Genomic DNA, 22,267 nt, shown 5'->3' on the forward strand with positions numbered 1-22,267 from the left:
GGGTCAGTATATGGAGGTCAGTATAGGGGGTAGTATATAAGGGTCAGTATATGGAGGTCAGTATAGGGGCTGAGTAAGTATATGGGGGGCCAGTATCCCTTTATAATCAGTTCAGTCTCTTCTCTATGGTGAGGGGGACATTCTGCACGCACTGAGCGTCTCTGACGTCACTTCACGCCACTCCCTGCGAAGGTCACACGTGTCACGTGACGTGATGCGCAGCCGCACTGTAGCCCCGTCTGTCTCTTTCTGGTTGCGGTCGCGGGGTTGTCTGGGAGATGTAGTTCCGTCAGTTCCAGCCCCATTTTCCATGACGGATCGTAAGACTCCATGTCCCAGCATGCCCCGGGGAGCGGCTCCGTCTCCACAGGAAGTGAATACTGCCGAGGCTGTCTGGAGCGGAGCGCCGCAATGGAGCAGGTGAGGAGCGGAGCGAGACGGGCGATCATGTGACCCTGAGTCCGGGAGCGGACAGTGCGATCATGTGACTGGAACCTCAACGGCCAAATGACGTCATCCTGAACCTGATGCTCCGGTGACGTCATGACGAGGGAACGACGCTACGGTGGCATCGTGACGGGGGGGGGGACTCTCCGGTGACGTCATGACAAGGGGGTGACATCGTGACGAGGGGACGACGCTCCGGTGACGAGGGGACGACGCTCCGGTGACATCGTGACGAGGGGACGACGCTCCGGTGACGAGGGGACGACGCTCCGGTGACATCGTGACGGGGGGACGACGCTCCGGTGACATCGTGACGAGGGGACGACGCTCCGGTGACATCGTGACGGGGGGACGACGCTCCGGTGACATCGTGACGAGGGGACGACGCTCCGGTGACATCGTGACGAGGGGACGACGCTCCGGTGACATCGTGACGAGGGGGCGACGCTCCGGTGACATCGTGACGAGGGGACGACGCTCCGGTGACATCGTGACGAGGGGGCGACGCTCCGGTGACATCGTGACGGGGGGACGACGCTCCGGTGACATCGTGACGGGGGAACGACGCTCCGGTGACATCGTGACGAGGGGACGACGCTCCGGTGACATCGTGACGAGGGGACGACGCTCCGGTGACATCGTGACGAGGGGACGACGCTCCGGTGACATCGTGACGGGGGGACGACGCTCCGGTGACATGGTGACGGGGGAACAACGCTCCGGTGACATCGTGACGAGGGGACGACGCTCCGGTGACATCGTGACGGGGGACGACGCTCCAGTGACATCGTGACGGGGGGACGACGCTCCGGTGACATCGTGACGAGGGGACGACGCTCCGGTGACATCGTGACGGGGGGACGACGCTCCGGTGACATCGTGACGAGGGGACGACGCTCCGGTGACATCGTGACGAGGGGACGACGCTCCGGTGACATCGTGATGAGGGGACGACGCTCCGGTGACATCGTGATGAGGGGGCGATGCTCCGGTGACATCGTTACGAGGGGACGACGCTTCGGTGACATCGTGACGAGGTAGGCAACGCTCCGGTGACATTATGACGAGAGACGACGCTCCGGTGACATCGTGACGAGGGAACGACGCTCCGGTGACATCGTGACGAGGGAACGACGCTCCGGTGACATCGTGACGAGGGGACGACGCTCCGGTGACATCGTGACGAGGGGACGACGCTCCGGTGACATCGTTACGAGGGGACGACGCTCCGGTGACATCGTGATGAGAGGGCGATGCTCCGGTGGCATCGTGACGAGGGGACGACGCTCCGGTGACATCGTGACGAGGGGACGACGCTCCGGTGACATCGTGATGAGGGGGCGATGCTCCGGTGACATCGTTACAAGGGGACGACGCTTCGGTGACATCGTGACGAGGTAGGCAACGCTCCGGTGACAAGGGGGCGACGCTCCGGTGACATGACGAGAGACGACCCTCCGGTGACATCGGGACGAGGGGGGCGACGCTCCAGTGACAATGCTCCAGTGACATTATGACGAGGGGACGACGCTCCGGTGACAATGCTCCGGTGACGTTATGACAAGGGGACAATGCTCCGGTGACAATGCTCCAGTGACATTATGACGAGAGGACGACGCTCCGGTGACAATTCTCCAGTGACATTATGACGAGGGGAAGACGCTCCGGTGACAATGCTCCAGTAACATTATGACGAGGGGACGACGCTGCGGTGACAATGCTCCGGTGATTTTATGACGAGGGGACGACGCTCCGGTGACAATGCTCCAGTGACGTTATGACGAGGGGACGACGCTCCGGTGACATTATGACGAGGGGACGACGCTCCAGTGACAATGCTCCAGTGACATTATTACGAGGGGACGACGCTCCGGTGAAGTTATGACAAGGGGACAACACTTCGGTGACATCGTGACGAGGGGACGACGCTCTGCTGTCATTGTGACGAGGGGACGACGCTCAGGGGACATCGTGACGAGGGGGGTGACGCTCCGGTGATATTATGACTAGAGACGACGCTCCAGTGACATCGTGACAAGAGGATGACGCTACGGTGACAATGCTCCGGTGACATTATGACGAGAGACGACGCTCCGGTGACATCGTGACGAGGGGACGACGCTCGGCTGTCATTGTGACGAGGGGACGACGCTCAGGGGACATCGTGACGAGGGGGGTGACGCTCCGGTGACATTATGACTAGAGACGACGCTCCAGTGACATCGTGACAAGAGGATGACGCTACGGTGACAATGCTCCGGTGACATTATGACGAGAGACGACGCTCCGGTGACATCGTGACGAGGGGGCGACGCTCCGGTGACATCGTGACGGGGGGACGACGCTCCAGTGACATGGTGACGGGGGAACAACGCTCCGGTGACATCGTGACGAGGGGACGAAGCTCCGGGGACATCGTGACGAGGGGACGACGCTCCGGTGACGAGGGGACGACGCTCCAGTGACATCGTGACGGGGGGACGACGCTCCGGTGACATCGTGACGAGGGGACGACGCTCCGGTGACATCGTGACGGGGGGACGACGCTCCGGTGACATCGTGACGGGGGGACGACGCTCCGGTGACATCGTGACGAGGGGACGACGCTCCGGTGACATCGTGACGAGGGGACGACGCTCCGGTGACATCGTGACGAGGGGACGACGCTCCGGTGACATCGTGATGAGGGGACGACGCTCCGGTGACATCGTGATGAGGGGGCGATGCTCCGGTGACATCGTTACGAGGGGACGACGCTTCGGTGACATCGTGACGAGGTAGGCAACGCTCCGGTGACAAGGGGACGACGCTCCGGTGACATTATGACGAGAGACGACGCTCCGGTGACATTATGACGAGAGACGACGCTCCGGTGACATCGTGACGAGGGAACGACGCTCCGGTGACATCGTGACGAGGGAACGACGCTCCGGTGACATCGTGACGAGGGGACGACGCTCCGGTGACATCGTGACGAGGGGACGACGCTCCGGTGACATCGTTACGAGGGGACGACGCTCCGGTGACATCGTGATGAGAGGGCGATGCTCCGGTGACATCGTGACGAGGGGACGACGCTCCGGTGACATCGTGATGAGGGGGCGATGCTCCGGTGACATCGTTACAAGGGGACGACGCTTCGGTGACATCGTGACGAGGTAGGCAACGCTCCGGTGACAAGGGGGCGACGCTCCGGTGACATGACGAGAGACGACCCTCCGGTGACATCGGGACGAGGGGGGCGACGCTCCAGTGACAATGCTCCAGTGACATTATGACGAGGGGACGACGCTCCGGTGACAATGCTCCGGTGACGTTATGACAAGGGGACAATGCTCCGGTGACAATGCTCCAGTGACATTATGACGAGAGGACGACGCTCCGGTGACAATTCTCCAGTGACATTATGACGAGGGGAAGACGCTCCGGTGACAATGCTCCAGTAACATTATGACGAGGGGACGACGCTGCGGTGACAATGCTCCGGTGATTTTATGACGAGGGGACGACGCTCCGGTGACAATGCTCCAGTGACGTTATGACGAGGGGACGACGCTCCGGTGACATTATGACGAGGGGACGACGCTCCAGTGACAATGCTCCAGTGACATTATTACGAGGGGACGACGCTCCGGTGAAGTTATGACAAGGGGACAACACTTCGGTGACATCGTGACGAGGGGACGACGCTCGGCTGTCATTGTGACGAGGGGACGACGCTCAGGGGACATCGTGACGAGGGGGGTGACGCTCCGGTGACATTATGACTAGAGACGACGCTCCAGTGACATCGTGACAAGAGGATGACGCTACGGTGACAATGCTCCGGTGACATTATGACGAGAGACGACGCTCCGGTGACATCGTGACGAGGGGACGACGCTCGGCTGTCATTGTGACGAGGGGACGACGCTCAGGGGACATCGTGACGAGGGGGGTGACGCTCCGGTGACATTATGACTAGAGACGACGCTCCAGTGACATCGTGACAAGAGGATGACGCTACGGTGACAATGCTCCGGTGACATTATGACGAGAGACGACGCTCCGGTGACATCGTGACGAGGGGGCGACGCTCCGGTGACATTATGACGAGAGACGACGCTCCGGTGAAATCGTGACAAGGGGACGACGCTCCGGTGACAATGCTCTGGTGACATGACGAGAGACGACGCTCCGGTGACATTATGACGAGGGGACGACGCTCCGGTGACATTATGACGAGAGACGACGCTCCGGTGACATCGTGACAAGGGGACGACGCTCCGGTGACAATGCTCTGGTGACATGACGAGAGACGACGCTCCGGTGACATTATGACGAGGGGACGACGCTCCGGTGACATCGGGATGAGGGGACGACGCTCCGGTGACAATGCTCCGGTGACATTATGACGAGGGGACGACGCTCCTGTGACATTATGACGAGGGGACGACGCTCCGGTGACATCGTGACCAGGGGACGACGCTCCGGTGACATCTTGACGAGGGGACGACGCTCCGGTGACAATGCTCCGGTGACATTATGACGAGGGGACGACGCTCCGTTGACATCGTGACGAGGCGACGACGCTCCGGTGACAATGCTCCGGTGACATTATGACGAGAGACGACGCTCCGGTGACATCTTGACGAGGGGACGACGCTCCGGTGACATTATGACGAGGGGACGACGCTCCGTTGACATCGTGATGAGGGGACGACGCTCCGGTGACAATGCTCCGGTGACATTATGACGAGGGGACGACGCTCGGCTGTCATTGTGACGAGGGGACGACGCTCAGGGGACATCGTGACGAGGGGGGTGACGCTCCGGTGACATTATGACTAGAGACGACGCTCCAGTGACATCGTGACAAGAGGATGACGCTATGGTGACAATGCTCCGGTGACATTATGACGAGAGACGACGCTCCGGTGACATCGTGACGAGGGGGCGACGCTCCGGTGACATTATGACGAGAGACGACGCTCCGGTGAAATCGTGACAAGGGGACGACGCTCCGGTGACAATGCTCTGGTGACATGACGAGAGACGACGCTCCGGTGACATTATGACGAGGGGACGACGCTCCGGTGACATTATGACGAGAGACGACGCTCCGGTGACATCGTGACAAGGGGACGACGCTCCGGTGACAATGCTCTGGTGACATGACGAGAGATGACGCTCCGGTGACATTATGACGAGGGGACGACGCTCCGGTGACATTATGACGAGAGACGACGCTCCGGTGACATCGTGACAAGGGGACGACGCTCCGGTGACAATGCTCTGGTGACATGACGAGAGACGACGCTCCGGTGACATTATGACGAGGGGACGACGCTCCGGTGACATCGGGATGAGGGGACGACGCTCCGGTGACAATGCTCCGGTGACATTATGACGAGGGGACGACGCTCCTGTGACATTATGACGAGGGGACGACGCTCCTGTGACATTATGACGAGGGGACGACGCTCCTGTGACATTATGACGAGGGGACGACGCTCCGGTGACATTATGACGAGGGGACGACGCTCCGGTGACATCGTGACCAGGGGACGACGCTCCGGTGACATCTTGACGAGGGGACGACGCTCCGGTGACATTATGACGAGGGGACGACGCTCCGTTGACATCGTGACGAGGCGACGACGCTCCGGTGACAATGCTCCGGTGACATTATGACGAGAGACGACGCTCCGGTGACATCTTGACGAGGGGACGACGCTCCGGTGACATTATGACGAGGGGACGACGCTCCGTTGACATCGTGATGAGGGGACGACGCTCCGGTGACAATGCTCCGGTGACATTATGACGAGGGGACGACGCTCGGCTGTCATTGTGACGAGGGGACGACGCTCAGGGGACATCGTGACGAGGGGGGTGACGCTCCGGTGACATTATGACTAGAGACGACGCTCCAGTGACATCGTGACAAGAGGATGACGCTACGGTGACAATGCTCCGGTGACATTATGACGAGAGACGACGCTCCGGTGACGAGGGGGCGACGCTCCGGTGAAATCGTGACAAGGGGACGACGCTCCGGTGACAATGCTCTGGTGACATGACGAGAGACGACGCTCCGCTGACATTATGACGAGGGGACGACGCTCCGGTGACATTATGACGAGAGACGACGCTCCGGTGAAATCGTGACAAGGGGACGACGCTCCGGTGACAATGCTCTGGTGACATGACGAGAGACGACGCTCCGCTGACATTATGACGAGGGGACGACGCTCCGGTGACATTATGACGAGAGACGACGCTCCGGTGACATCGTGACAAGGGGACGACGCTCCGGTGACAATGCTCTGGTGACATGACGAGAGACGACGCTCCGGTGACATTATGACGAGGGGACGACGCTCCGGTGACATCGGGATGAGGGGACGACGCTCCGGTGACTATGTTCCGGTGACATTATGACGAGAGACGGCGCTCCGGTGACAACGTGACAAGGGGACGACTCTCCGGTGACAATGCTCTGGTGACATGACGAGAGACGACGCTCCGTTGACATTATGACGAGGGGACGACGCTCCGGTGACATCGGGATGAGGGGACGACGCTCCGGTGACAATGCTCCGGTGACATTATGACGAGGGGACGACGCTCCTGTGACATTATGACGAGGGGACGACGCTCCGGTGACATCGTGACCAGGGGACGACGCTCCGGTGACATCTTGACGAGGGGACGACGCTCCGGTGACAATGCTCCGGTGAGATTATGACGAGGGGACGACGCTCCGTTGACATCGTGACGAGGGGACGACGCTCCGGTGACAATGCTCCGGTGACATTATGACGAGAGACAACGCTCCGGTGACATCTTGACGAGGGGACGACGCTCCGGTGACAATGCTCCGGTGACATTATGACGAGGGGACGACGCTCCGTTGATATCGTGACGAGGGGACGACGCTCCGGTGACAATGCTCTGGTGACATTATGACGAGAGACGACTCTCCGGTGACATCGTGACGAGGGGACGACGTTCCGGTGACTATGCTCCGGTGACATTATGACGAGGGGACGACGCTCCGGTGACATTGTGACGAGGGGACGACGCTCCGGTGACAATGCTCTGGTGACATTATGACGAGAGACGACGCTCCGGTGACATTGTGACGGGCACCACAAGGTGGTTTCGCCGCCTTCTCAAAACCCTTCTTAAATCAGACGAGGGTTTGTGCCCACAATGTGTTTTTCAGGTTTGTCCTCTCTGTACCCATCTGAAAAAGTGCAAAATAAGTGCTAAAAAATGGGCATTTTCCCTGCAATGTAAATACGAGCCGCCGTCTTGTAGCCGCTCCAGGGTGCGGGTACTGACCGGTCCTTTCTTCGGCTTGGAAGCCGCTCACTTGTTTATTCAATACAATTTAAATAAAAGCCGACAACCAAAATATGTTGGAACGAATGGCCAAAGATCCATCATCAGAGCATGAATACAGCACCAGATCCACTTTCATAGCATGAATACAGCACCAGAACCACCATCAGTACATGAATATAGGACCAGAACCACCATCAGTACATGAATATAGGACCTGAACCACCATCAGTACATATGTGCAGCACCAGAAGTACCATCCATACAGGAATAGAGCACTAGAACCACCATCAGTACATGAATGCATTACCAGAACCACCATCAATATATGAATGTATTACCAGAACCACCATCAGTACATGAATACATCACCAGAACCACCATCAGTACATGAATACAGCACCAGAACCACTATTATCTGTGCATGCATACAGCATAAGTTCCACCATCATTGTACGAATACAACACCAGAACCATGATTATTACATGAATAAATCACCAGAACCACCATCCTTGCATGAATACAGCACCAGAACCATCATAAGTACATGAACTCAACACCAGAATCAACATCTGTACATGAAGACAGCAGCAGAACCACCATCTGTGCATGAATACAGCACCAGAACCTCAATCAGTACATGAATACATAACCAGACCCACCATCGGTACATATATGCATAATTAAACTTCGCAAATGGTAGAGAAAAAAAGTCCAGCATCCAACATGGGGAAACTTTTTTTTTTGTAAAAGCAACCTTTAATGAAAAATCTTTTTAACCCTTTTCTAACGTTTGACCTAATAGTACGTCTTCGTCCCATGGGCCGATTGGACCAATGACGTACTATTAGGTCATATGGCGATCACGCCCGCACACAAGCAGTGCGGGGCGATCGCCGCCCGGTGTCAGTTGACACCCGGTGATATGTGCAGGGAGCGGTCCCACACCGCTCCCGGCACATTAACAATGTCAAATGATCAAAGTCGATTTCAGCATTGCGGGGCAAGGGGAGGTGATCGCAATACTCACCTCCTCTCCCGGCCTCCAGCGCTGTCTGCCGCCGCTTCCCGGATGTTGCCATGACGACCCAATGTCGTCATGACAACATCCGGGTCACCAGACTACAGGAAGATATTTTGGTCATGCGCAGTGCATGACCAAAGTATCTTCTGCATCTGCAGCGCTGACAGCCTGTATAGCACAGGGATGGTGCTCCATTCCTGAGCTATACAGGCGATCAGAGTAAAAAAAGTGAAAGTCCCAGAGTGGGACAAAGTATAAAAGTAAAAAAGTGTTTAAAAATGAAAAAAAAAAAAAAAATATAAAAAAAAAAAAAAATCCACCAAAAATCAAAATATAATGTACCCATCAATAAGTATTATTATGAAAAAAATAAATAAATAAAAGTACACATATTTGGTATCGCCGCGTCCGGAATGACCTGACCTGTAAAACTGTCCCACTAGTTAACCCCTTCAGTGAACACGGTAAAAAATAAAAAATAAAATGATGGAAAAAATGGAATAAAACGCGATCGAAAAGACGAATATAAATAAAAATGGTACCGCTGAAAACGCCATCTTGTCCCGCAAAAAACAAGCCGCCATTCAGCTCCATCAGCCGAAAAATAAAAAGTTATAGCTCTCAGAATAAAGCGATGCAAAAAATTTTTTTTTCCTATAAAATAGCTTTTATTGTGTAAATGCGCCAAAACGTAAAAAAGCGATATAATGTGGTACCGCTGTAAACGTACTGACCCAAAGAATAAAGCTGCCTTATCAATTTTACCACACGCGGAACAGAATAAAAAAAAAACATAAAAACAATTCCTGAATTGTTTTTTGTTTACTCTGCCTCCCAAAAATCGGAATAGAAAGCGATCAAAAAATGTCACGTGCCTGAAAATGGCACCAATAAAAACGTCAAGTCATCCCGCAAACAACAAGCCGTCACATGACTCTGTCGGCCAAAATCTGGAAAAATTATAGCTCTCAAAATATGGCGATGCAAAAACTAGATTTTACAAAAAAATACGTCTTTTAGTGTGTGACAGCTGTCAATCATAAAAACCCGATATGATTCTGGTATCGCTGTAATCGCACCGACCCGAAGAATAAAGTCGTCTGATCACTTATACCGCACGAGGAACGGCGTAAAAAATAAACTCTAGGGTTAGTATTTGGATTTTTTTCAAAAGTATGACGATACGGCAACTAGTGTTGAGCGCTCGCTACTTGAGTTTGCATCGGGTGCTCGGGTATGCACTGAGTATCGCGGGTGCTCAAGTGACATGCGTCTAAACATTTCTTATATGCATCAAGGCGACGTCAGCAGCTTGTCAGGAGCGTCTAAACATTTCTTATATATGCATCAAGGCGACGTCAGCAGCTTGTCAGGAGCGTCTAAACATTACTTATATATGCATCAAGGCGACGTCAGCAGCTTGTCAGGAGCGTCTAAACATTTATTATATATGCATCAAGGCGACGTCAGCAGCTTGTCAGGAGCGTCTAAACATTACTTATATATGCATCAAGGCGACGTCAGCAGCTTGTCAGGAGCGTCTAAACATTTGTTATATATGCAGCAAGGCGACGTCAGGAGCGTCTAAACATTTGTTATATATGCAGCAAGGCGACATCAGCAGCTTGTCAGGAGCGTCTAAACATTTCTTATATATGCATCAAGACGACGTCAGCAGCTTGTCAGGAGCGTCTAAACATTCCTTATGTATGCATCAAGGCGACGTCAGCAGCTTGTCAGGAGCGTCTAAACATTCCTTATATATGCATCAAGGCGACGTCAGCAGCTTGTCAGGAGCGTCTAAACATTCCTTATATATGCATCAAGGCGACGTCAGCAGCTTGTCAGGAGCGTCTAAACATTCCTTATATATGCATCAAGGCGACGTCAGCAGCTTGTCAGGAGCGTCTAAACATTCCTTATATATGCATCAAGGCGACGTCAGCAGCTTGTCAGTAACTGGTATAGAGAGGGGTCTTCCCCCAAAAAGAGGTGGGGACAGAACACGCTTGTTAAAATGTAAGGAAGCTGCATAGATCTTAAAACTCAATAGCAAAGTCCCCAATTTAATGAACATTCGCTCTGATCTAATGTATGTGCACTGAGTCTGTATTATTTTGCATACATTATCATGTAAAGGTTCAGCATTAACCCTATTTCTGTGTTCTTTGCGCCTCCCATTGTTTCCTTTCTCTATTTAAGCTACATGAGGTGCCATGTGCTCATGCTTAGACTATGATGAAGAACTAGTTTCAGTTTGAAACGCGTCGTCTCACGCATGCATGCGGTTGCATCTGCGACCAGTTTTTAACCTCTCATGTTTTTTACAAATGATTTTTCATTAAAGGTTGTTTCTACAAAAAAAATATATATTTTTTTCCCCATATTGGATGCTGGACTTTTTTTCTCCACCATTTGCGTCACTTCTTGTGGCCGGCACCAGCTTTCGGCCCGTGCGTCGCTTTGGGATAACTACCTAATCTTGAGTGAGCTGGATACAATTGTATTTCATCATTGAGCTTAGTACTGAGATCAGTTGTAATGTCAGATCAGCCGGTAGACCGGTGAACCGCCTCAAACTGCAGCTCCCGGTATGTTACTGTCAGCCATCATCAGCTTGGACCATACCGGAACCACAGGACTGATGAGACTGAGGAGCACTATTAAACCTTTAAAGAGTAACTTAACATTTGGGAGAGCTCTTTTAATCTCTAGGCCCTTTATTTCTGAGCAGATTGGGGGGACACTGGGTCTTGAGATCCCACCAATCTGCTCAGAATTAAAGGTCCTAAAACATATTAAAAAAAAAAGTGGTTACTCTTTAAAAGGAATCTGTCAGTGATCGTCCCTCCTGAGCCGTCTACATGGGCGCAGGTCATAGGAAGCCGAGTAAAGTGACACCTTGATATCTGCGATCCGATGTCTTATTCTTGAGAAATTCATGTATTTCTTATATGTAAATGAGCTGTTCAGGACTATGGGCGGGGCGTAGATCACCCTGAGACTCCGCCTCCAGAGCTTATTGTAAATGATAGGATGAGTTACCTGTGTGATGGCTGCTCTCTCTCCTGATCTCACTGCAGAACTGTGTGTGATTATCACTAACACACCTGCCGCTTCCGTCTCACAGGAGCCCGTCCAGTACAGCAGAGCTGTGAGAGCTGCAGCTGCTGACGTGTTTGTTAGGAGACAACGTTCAGTTCTGCTGCTCTGTGTTATTACATGTCTCACACTGGTAACGCACTCTGTTATTTACAATACGCTCTGGAGGCGGAGTCTCAGGTAGATCTATGCCCCGCCCACAGCTCATCTACATATGAGAAGCACATGGATTTCTGTGGAATAAGACATCAGATCTCAGATAACAAGCAGGTGTCATGTTATTCAGCTTCCTATGACCTGCGCCATGTAGACGACTCAGGAGAGACTATCACTGACAGGTTCCTTTTCAAGAGCAGCCGTCGGCAGGATTGTGCTCAGTAACCACACACACTGTCAGGAGGGCGCCGTTACACTGATTAATACGATACCTTGGTTGATGAAATCCGTCCTGTGGTTCTTTTATAATCTTTATTTTCAGTTCTGCCATAATGATGTGCTCGTTCTCTGGGGCGGCCTGTGGGGGGCGCTCTATCTGGTGCTCTCATTATGTATTTGTATCTCTGGCCTCTGACAGGTCACTGTGCTTTCAGTCACCTGCCAAATATTTTAAATACTACCTGTGTCATTTCTCTGCCAATGTGAAATTTACATCCCCCAAAATGGCACCCTCGTGGGCGCCCTTTTGCTTTCGAAAAAATAATTTGGGTGCCGCCATATGGCGCCGCGCATGCGCAGTAGCATCTCTCAGCAACCAAGAGGCTGTGTGCCCACTATGCGTTTTTCAAGCGTTTTTGCTGTGGAATTTCCGCAGCGAAAACACTTAAAAAACTCTTGGTAATACGCGCCCCATGGTCCCCAATGATAATCCGCATTCTGTGCACATGCTGCGGAAATTTTCGCTGCGGAAAAATACGCAGCCTGTCCATTAATTTTGCAGACACGCAGCATAATCGCCGCCATTGACTTGCACTGGACCGCGTGACATCCGCATCACTGTATATGTACATGCGGATAGTAAGTGATTCAATGTGCGGATGGTACCCGGGTGTGGAGGACAGGAGACTCTCATCCAGACCCGGGTACCAGAGAACCTGTAAAAAAAGAATAAAATAAAAAATATACATTATACTCACCTTCCGATGTCCTCCCGGTGTTTTCTCCCCTCTGTATGGGTCGCGGTGTTGTGAAGGACCTGCCATGACGTCATTGAGTCATGTGACCTGACACATGACTCAATGACGTCACCGCAGGTCCTTCACAACACCGCGAGCCGCCCAAGACACCGGAAGGAGCAGAGAAAACACCGGGAAGACATCGGAAGGTGAGTATAATCTTTATTTTTTATTTTTTACCATTCTTATTCTTTATTTTTTAACTAACTTGGTCACACTATATATGACGGCTGCCGGTTGCATGGATTTATATAGTCTGAACAAGTTGTCAAGCACTTTCCAAGTGATGCTAAAATCGCTTGATAACCCGCATGCAGAAATGCAAGTGAAGAACGATTCACATCCGCATGTCCCTGGCAGGAAAAACGCATGTACAATCCGCATGCACAATCCGCACGCACAGTCCGCACGCACAGTCCGCACGCACAGTCCGCACGCACAATCCGCACGCACAGTCCGCACGTAGAATCCGCACGTAGAATCCTCACGCACAGTCCGCACGTACAATCCGCATTCACAATCCGCACGTACAATCCGCATGCGTTTTTTCTGCCAGGGAGATGCCGAAAAATCCGGAGCATTTCTGCATCGTGGGCACATAGCCAGGAACACTACTGCATGTGCGGGCGGCGGGGCCATTTTGGGGGATGTAAATTTCACATTGGCAGAGAAATGACACAGGCAGTATTTAAGATAGTAGGCAGGTGACTGAAAGCACAGTGACCTGTCAGAGGCCAGAGATACGAATACATAATGAGAGCACCAGTTACTGCCCCTCCCTAAAGTCCCGCCCCAGAGCACGAGCATCTCATTATGGCAGAACTGAAAATAAAGATTACACAGGACGGATTTCATCAACAAAGGTATCATTTTACTCAGTGTAACGGCGCCCTCCTGACAGTGTATGTGGTTACTGAGCACAATCCTGCTGACAGCTGCGCTTTTAAAGTGCATTTTCACCGGCCGATAATCGAGAACCGAGGAGCAGCAGGCTGTCAATCACCTGAAGTTCCAGCAAAACATTTTGATCGTCCTGTGTAAGTGTGCTGCCGAGAACAGTGCTGTTCTGTGTGCACAGGACGATCATATCAGCGATCATTCTGTGCATGTGACGATGCGGTTGGCCGGTCTCATCAGGCTGTATAACGACTGCTGATCAGATTCACATAATGGCGGTGGTTTAAAGGCTGTGATTGTCCCGTGTGAATGCTCCCTTACACCCAGGGACCTCAGAGGTGGCCTCTGCACTGATTGGAGACCTTATCATCCTTTTCTCCTTCATCTGGTCCAGGGTGACTTTTCACAGCCACAGCTCCTCTGCAGACTGCTCTCCTCTCCTTTCTACTGCAGCACATCCCAGCACAGGATAATAATACGTGTCATTTTAATGATCCTTAGTAAAAGTAACCCCCATACTGTGCCTTAAATAAGCCCTACCCTGTGCCCCTGAAAAAATAATGGCCCCTCACTGTGCTGCACAAAAAGTGACCACGCACTGTCTGTCTTATGGTACATGGCCTCCACGCTGTCTCTCCTATAAAATAAGCCCCTTCTCTTCACACTGCCCCCCCATCCTGGCCCCTCCTCTTCACACTGGCCCCTCATGCTGCCTCCTCCTCTTCACACTGACCCCCATCCTGGCCACTCCTCTTCACACTAACCCCCCCATGCTGGCTCCTCCTCTTCACACTAACCCCCCCATTCTGGCCCCTCCTCTTCACACTGGCCCCTCATTCTGGCTCCTCCTCTTCACACTAACCCCCCCATGCTGGCCCCTCCTCTTCACACTGCCCCCCTTCCCCGTGCTAGCCCCTCCTCTTCACACTGGCCCCCCTATGCTGGCTCCTCCTCTTCACACTGCCCCCCTTCTCCGTGCTAGCCCCTCCTCTTCACACTGGCCCCCCTATGCTGGCTCCTCCTCTTCACACTGCCCCCCCTCCCCGTGCTGGCTCCTCCTCTTCACACTGCCCCCCTCCCTGTGCTGGCTCCTCCTCTTCACACTGCCCCCCCTCCCCGTGCTGGCTCCTCCTCTTCACACTGCCCCCCCTCCCCGTGCTGGCTCCTCCTCTTCACACTGCCCCCCCCTCCCCATGCTGGCTCCTCCTCTTCACACTGCCCCCCCCTCCCCATGCTGGCTCCTCCTCTTCACACTGCCCCCCCCTCCCCATGCTGGCTCCTCCTCTTCACACTGCCCCCCCCCATGCTGGCTCCTCCTCTTCACACTGCCCCCCCCTCCCCATCCTGGCTCCTCCTCTTCACACTGCCCCCCCCTCCCCATCCTGGCTCCTCCTCTTCACACTGCCCCCCCTCCCCATCCTGGCTCCTCCTCTTCACACTGGCCCCCCCCTATGCTGGCTCCTCCTCTTCACACTGCCCCCCATCCCCATGCTGGCTCCTCCTCTTCACACTACCCCCCATCCCCATGGTGGCTCCTCCTCTTCACACTGCCCCCCACTCCCCATGCTGGCTCCTCCTCGTCACACTGCCCCCCCCGTGCTGGCTCCTCCTCTTCACACTGCCCCCCCCTCCCCGTGCTGGCTCCTCCTCTTCACACTGCCCCCCCCTCCCCGTGCTGGCTCCTCCTCTTCACACTGCCCCCCCCTCCCTGTGCTGGCTCCTCCTCTTCACACTGCTCCCCCCCTCCCCGTGCTGGCCCCTCCTCTTCACACTGCTCCCCCCCTCCCTGTGCTGGCTCCTCCTCTTCACACTGCTCCCCCCCTCCCCGTACTGGCTCCTCCTCTTCACACTGCTCCCCCCCTCCCCATGCTGGCCCCTCCTCTTCACACTGCCCCCCCTCCCCATGCTGGCTCCTCCTCTTCACACTGCCCCCCCCCCTCCCCGTGCTGGCTCCTCTTCACACTGCCCCCCCTCCCCGTGCTGGCCCCTCCTCTTCACACTGCCCCCCCCCCTCCCCGTGCTGGCTCCTCCTCTTCACACTGCTCCCCCCCTCCCCATGCTGGCCCCTCCTCTTCACACTGCCCCCCCTCCCCATGCTGGCTCCTCTTCACACTGCCCCCCCCCCTCCCCGTGCTGGCTCCTCTTCACACTGCCCCCCCTCCCCGTGCTGGCCCCTCCTCTTCACACTGCCCCCCCCCCCTCCCCGTGCTGGCTCCTCCTCTTCACACTGCCCCCCCCTCCCCGTGCTGGCCCCTCCTCTTCACACTGCCCCCCCCTCCTCGTGCTGGCTCCTCCTCTTCACACTGCCCCCCCCCTCCCCGTGCTGGCTCCTCTTCACACTGCCCCCCCCCCCTCCCCGTGCTGGCACCTCCTCTTAACACTGCCCCCCCCTCCCCGTGCTGGCACCTCCTCTTCACACTGCCCCCCCTCCCCGTGCTGGCTCCTCCTCATCACACTGCCCCCCCCCTCCCCGTGCTGGCCCCTCCTCTTCACACTGCCCCCCCTCCCCGTGCTGGCTCCTCCTCTTCACACTGCCCCCTCCCCGTGCTGGCTCCTCCTTTTCACACTGCCCCCCCTCCCCGTGCTGGCTCCTCCTCTTCACACTGCCCCCCCACCCCGTGCTGGCTCCTCCTCTTCACACTGCCCCCCCCTCCCCGTGCTGGCTCCTCCTCTTCACTCTGGCCCTCCCGTGCTGGCTCCTCCTCTTCACACTGCCCCCCTCCCCGTGCTGGCTCCTCCTCTTCACACTGCCCCCCTCCCCGTGCTGGCTCCTCCTCTTCACACTGCCCCCCTCCCCGTGCTGGCTCCTCTTCACACTGCTCCCCCCCTCCCCATGCTGGCCCCTCCTCTTCACACTGCCCCCCCCCTCCCCGTGCTGGCTCCTCCTCTTCACTCTGGCCCTCCCGTGCTGGCTCCTCCTCTTCACACTGCCCCCCTCCCCGTGCTGGCTCCTCCTCTTCACACTGCCCCCCTCCCCGTGCTGGCTCCTCCTCTTCACACTGCTCCCCCCCTCCCCATGCTGGCTCCTCCTCTTCACACTGCTCCCCCCCTCCCCATGCTGGCTCCTCCTCTTCACTCTGCCCCCCTCCCCGTGCTGGCTCCTCCTCTTCACACTGCCCCCCCTCCCCGTGCTGGCCCCTCCTCTTCACACTGCCCCCCCTCCCCGTCCTGGCTCCTCCTCTTCACACTGCCCCCCTCCCCGTCCTGGCTCCTCCTCTTCACACTGCCCCCCCCTCCCCGTGCTGGCTCCTCCTCTTCACACTGCCCCCCCTCCCCGTGCTGGCCCCTCCTCTTCACACTGCCCCCCTCCCCGTGCTGGCTCCTCCTCTTCACACTGCCCCCCTCCCCATCCTGGCTCCTCTTCACACCGCCCCCCCTCCCCGTCCTTGCTCCTCCTCTTCACACCTCCCACATCAGTGATACCCTGTAGCATGTGTTGTAGTCTTTGGGGTAGACGCAGCAGTCGGGGTCTGCAGCCCCCGGTGACGTGATTTTTCTTTCAGGATCCGGTGACATTTGAGGACGTCGCCATCTATTTCACGAGGAGAGAATGGGAGTCGCTGGACGAGGAGCAGAAGACGCTCTACAAGGAGGTGATGAACGACAACTACCAGATGATCCTCTCCCTGAGTGAGTGCCCCCCACAGATAACAGAGCCGGAGCTGGTGTAGGGGGGCAACAGATCATCACTGATCGATGTTTATTCCTCGCAGATCGTCCTGACATCATCCTGAACATTCAACTAGGATTTGAGCCGTACGTCCAGAGCAAGAGCGAGCGCGACTGCACAGGTACCAGAGTCAGGGGCAAGAAGTACCCCTGCTTATCACTGCCGAATTATCTGCCTCAATATACTCCAGAGCTGCACTCACTATTCTGCTGGTGGATATATATGGTAGGTAGGACTGTTGTCCACATTCCGTTTATTCTCTTCTGTCTTCCATTTTCTGAAGGTTCCCGGCCAGAGAAGAATGTGAACGATGGATCTTGTTTCCCGGAGGGCTGTGGTGACACCACAAGCAGTGGGGGTGAGGTGAGGAGGCAGAGACGTTATCCCCGAGTGAACCCCATCAGATGGATCAAGAAAGACAAGAAAAAGAAGAGGCGTCTTAGTCGCTCCCTTCGCCAGATATCCAGGAGATCTGAGGACATGACGGAAAGTAGAGAATATCAAGTCCAAACTTCCCCAGATAAAACAACCTATGAGCTCTCCACCTGCTCCTCACCAGACCCTGCAGGAGACCCTCCAGACCCTGCAGGAGACCCTCCTGATGAGGCTGCTGGCAAAGATCTCAGTTCTGAAGATGGGGCTGTAGCACAATCTCCTCTTCCTATGGTGAAAGCTGCTACAGAAGTTTATGGACCACCCACCATGGGTTGCTCCCATGAAGAAGATGACTTAAATCCGGCACTCGGTAATGATGCTGCTGATTACAAAGACCTTACTATATCTGAGACCTCGGATGTTCCATGGAAAGCCAACAACGAGAGCCCCAGCAAGAGGGCAACCCCAAAAAAGGAACCTGTGAAGAAAGAAAAAGGGTCTCCCCCCTCAAAGAAGAAAGTGTCCCACCGTAAGAAAGACAGACATGTGAAGTTCAGTGAGGTGGTCACCATGATTCTCATTGACCACCATCATGAAGAGCACTCTGCGGAAAGTCAGGGCGGTGAAGTGAAGCTCCGGCGCACACCTCTTCCCATATGCTACTCTGTGAATGAGAAGGACAAGAAGAAATGCAGCTCTGCAGTTTTCAGAGAAGATGAAATAGCAAGTGACCGTGCCCTCCTCAAAACTGCGGAAGAAACGAAGCAAGTTTCAAAGGGCTCCCATCCCGACACAGCGAAACGCAAAAAAGAGGGGATTGTGGAAGGATCAGGAACATCTCAGCGTGCTCCAGAGCTGAAAGCATTGTCTTCAACCATAAAGCAGAAACATGAGGTGCACAGCATGGAGATAAATGAGGTTGTGAACGTACGCCTCCTCAACACAAAGATCAAAGACATCAAGATGGACACATGCTCGACATCAGCACAACCAAAATCTCTCCCAAGCGGCCATGAGCCAAGGTTCGTTAAATCTTATTCCTGTTCCAAGTGTGGTAAAATCACACACTGGTCAAAGCTCACCGTCCATCAGAAGGAAAACATAGAGAGGTCTGTCGCGCACATATGCAGAACGTGTGGTCATCACACAAGCCGCAGCTCTGCCACGCCTTCTGCCCAGGCCATCCATCCGCTGTCCCTCACAACCGCTACTGCCCAGACCATTCCTCCTCTCTCCACATCCACTCCTTCCCAGACCATCCCTCCTCTGTCCCTCAAAATCGCTCCTGCCCACATCATCCCTCCGTTGTCCCTCACAACTGCTCCTGCCCAGACCATTCCTCCATTGTCCCTCACAACTGCTCCTGCCCACATCATCCCTCCGTTGTCCCTCACAACTGCTCCTGCCCACATCATCCCTCCGTTGTCCCTCACAACTGCTCCTGCCCAGACCATTCCTCCATTGTCCCTCACAACTGCTCCTGCCCACATCATCCCTCCGTTGTCCCGCACAACTGCTCCTGCCCACATCATACCTCCATTGTCCCTCACAACTGCTCCTGCCCAGACCATTCCTCCTCTCTCCACATCCGCTCCTTCCCAGACCATCCCTCCTCTGTCCCTCAAAATCGCTCCTGCCCGCATCATCCCTCCGTTGTCCCTCAAAATCGCTCCTGCCCCCATCATCCCTCTGTTGTCCCTCACAACTGCTCCTGCCCAGGCCTTCTGTCCGCTGTCCCTCACAACTGTTCCTGGCTCTGGTGAGTCGTCTTCAACAGTGAATCTCAGTCAGAAGATCTCGGTGTGTTCTTTTGCACAACCAAATACTGAAATCTCATCAACTGAAAAGAAGGAAAGGCGACACAAAGATGAGACAACTGAGAAGACCACAGAAGATCTGGGAAGTCTCATCACTGCTGGTGATCACTTCAAGAAGCCTCCAGACACAGCTCAACACCACACGGACGTATGCAGCAAATGTGCTAGACTCAAACTGGATCTTAAACTAAAGCCTTTTACCGGATCATCAGCCAACCACCCATCCTCTCCTGATACTTCGGCTCTGGATCTTACCTGGAGCAGAATCGGCTCAAAGGATAATAAAGTGGCCTCCAAATCTTCTTCCGAGCAGCTGGGAAAGAATGTGGACAGCAAAGAGCACAAGGTCTGCAGAAAGTGTGGTGAATGGTTTATACCAAAGCAAAGGAACCATCCATTGAGCTCCGATCAGGAGGAGAAACCAGCCAAAAGCAGCCTCGGCGTTGTCCAGAAGACACCGGGCTGTCCTAAAGCTGCTATCACCATGCATCCCACCTATATGAACATCAGTGACCCCAAACGTAGCTTGGCCGCTGAGAATCACACGTCGGTAAAAGACTGCACCAAATGCGGCAAGCGTCTGGCGCAGCACGGGACGTCGAGTCCCGAGGATCCTGCAGAGGGCGCTGAGAAGAAATGTGTTTTACGTTTGAAGAAGCGCAAGAGTCTGCTAGAAGAGATAGAGCCATTCCAGTGTAAAGAGTGCAGGAAAACCTTCACCCGCCACTTCACCTTGCTCCAGCACCGCTCCGTACACACCGGCGAGCGCCCCCACTCCTGCAAAGAATGTGGTAAATCCTTCCGAGATGGTGGATACCTGAAAGTTCACATGAGGCTGCACACTAAGGAGAAACCTTACGCTTGTTCTGAGTGTGGTAAATGCTTTGGTCAGAACTCTGCGCTGATCAGGCACCAGAGGATACACACAGATGAGAAGCCCTTCAAGTGTGGTGAATGCTTGAAGAGGTTCAGCGATCGCTCCACTTTCCGTCACCACCAGCTGATTCACACCGGGGAGAAGCCCTTCGCGTGTTCCTTTTGTGGAAAGAAATTCACCCAGAAGGCGCACGTGAAGCGCCATGAGAAGACGCACACGGGGGAGCGGCCCTTTGGGTGCAGCATGTGCGAGAAGAGGTTTATCGACCGTACAAAGCTGAGGAAGCATGAGCTTATCCATACGCGAAGGAAAGTGTGAGGACCCAAGAACCAACCCCCGTCATCAGGACTTTAGGTCACCACCATGGCCCCCGCTGTCCGCCCGTCTAGTAACGTCGTTGCTTGTAGCTTGTGTTGTAACATAGAACCACCGAGCTTCTCCGCATTTTATGGAAATCTCTATTTTTGTACTTATATATAGGATAATTGTGAAATCTGGAACTGGAGATCCCAGGACTTGGTCTTACAACAACCCTGGAGTTATTAACACTCCCCGTACTTCTGTCGCGACATGTTTACAGAGTTAGACCAGTCCATCAAGTTCAACCTTTCTCCACCGATTTATACATATATACCTAGCGCTAGATTATATATTACCTGCAATGCATCGCTTATTAAAATAGCCCCCCGGCTCTTCTACAAATGCCACTCTGGTGTCTGCGCTTGTGGTCGGGCAATCTACAGTCTGACGGCTCTAACTGTAAAGAACCCTTTCCTCTTTATCTGCTGAAATCGCCTTTTCCCCAATGTAGCAAAGTCATAAATCACATATCTGACAATAAAACCATCTTTGCGTCCCCTTAACATGACTGCACATCGAGGTCTGAAGCAACTTTCCACAACCTATAGATCTAGCTCTGTAATATATAGCCATGTTCACACTGCAATGCCCAGGATGAGAGCTAGCTCCGACCCGGGAGTTTTACTTGCTTAGTGTCCACAGTCAGTAGTCACCACAGCATCTACAGTGTTTTATAGAGCGAGGGGGGCTTATAGTAAGGGGGAATCAAACCAATATTTGTCGTCACCGAGTCCGTACTGACCTGTACGACAAAACGATCAGATTATTTATCCCTCATGGTGAAGACTGTATCAAAAAATAATGCTGCAAATGAGAACTACATTTGCTCCAGAAGACCACCGCGCCCTCCGCAGTGCTGTAGATAGAAGTCGCATCATTTCTGTATTTCCCGCTACGTCCGTGGCGCCACCATATTCCGCAGCCATTGTCACCATTCACATTAGTCTTTGTCCACAGAGGAAAGCGCAGTCTTCCCTGTTTCAGTCACTTGTAGAAAGTCACTTAACCTCTTTACGTTGGAGCGTGGGAGGAAACGGGAGAACCCGAATGAAAACCCCCCGCAAACACGGAGAGAATGCACGCTCCACGGAGATTGCAAAAATCAATATTGTGTAACAAAGCATAAAAAGTGTCTGAACTTTACTGCGCTGTGACTGCCCTCGAAATAAAACAAAGACACAACGTTTGCTTCTTTA

At 54.3% G+C, this 22,267-nt stretch overlaps 1 protein-coding gene across 1 annotated transcript; it reads left to right on the forward strand.

Moving 5' to 3' along the window:
• The first annotated feature begins 249 nt into the window (after window positions 1–249).
• Window positions 250–22,253, forward strand: LOC141264808 (uncharacterized). The gene is made up of 4 exons (XM_073677141.1): window positions 250–420; window positions 17,476–17,602; window positions 17,686–17,763; window positions 17,926–22,253. The coding sequence occupies exons 1-4, from the start codon at window positions 331–333 to the stop codon at window positions 21,027–21,029; spliced, it is 3,399 nt and encodes a 1,132-aa protein (XP_073533242.1). The 5' UTR covers window positions 250–330; the 3' UTR covers window positions 21,030–22,253.
• The last annotated feature ends 14 nt before the right edge of the window (window positions 22,254–22,267 follow it).

This window comes from Phyllobates terribilis, unplaced genomic scaffold, assembly GCF_046119375.1.
Source record: "Phyllobates terribilis strain yellow unplaced genomic scaffold, ASM4611937v1 Scaffold_4__5_contigs__length_816908805, whole genome shotgun sequence".
In the NCBI taxonomy this organism is placed as follows: Eukaryota; Metazoa; Chordata; class Amphibia; order Anura; family Dendrobatidae; genus Phyllobates; species Phyllobates terribilis.

Coding starts and splice junctions, on each gene's coding strand:
- LOC141264808 (XM_073677141.1), top strand. CDS start 331: ATGTCCCAGCATGCCCCGGGGAGCGGCTCCGTCTCCACAGGAAGTGAA. Junction 421..17,475: donor GGAGCGCCGCAATGGAGCAG/GTGAGGAGCGGA, acceptor TTTTTCTTTCAG/GATCCGGTGACATTTGAGGA. Junction 17,603..17,685: donor CCAGATGATCCTCTCCCTGA/GTGAGTGCCCCC, acceptor TATTCCTCGCAG/ATCGTCCTGACATCATCCTG.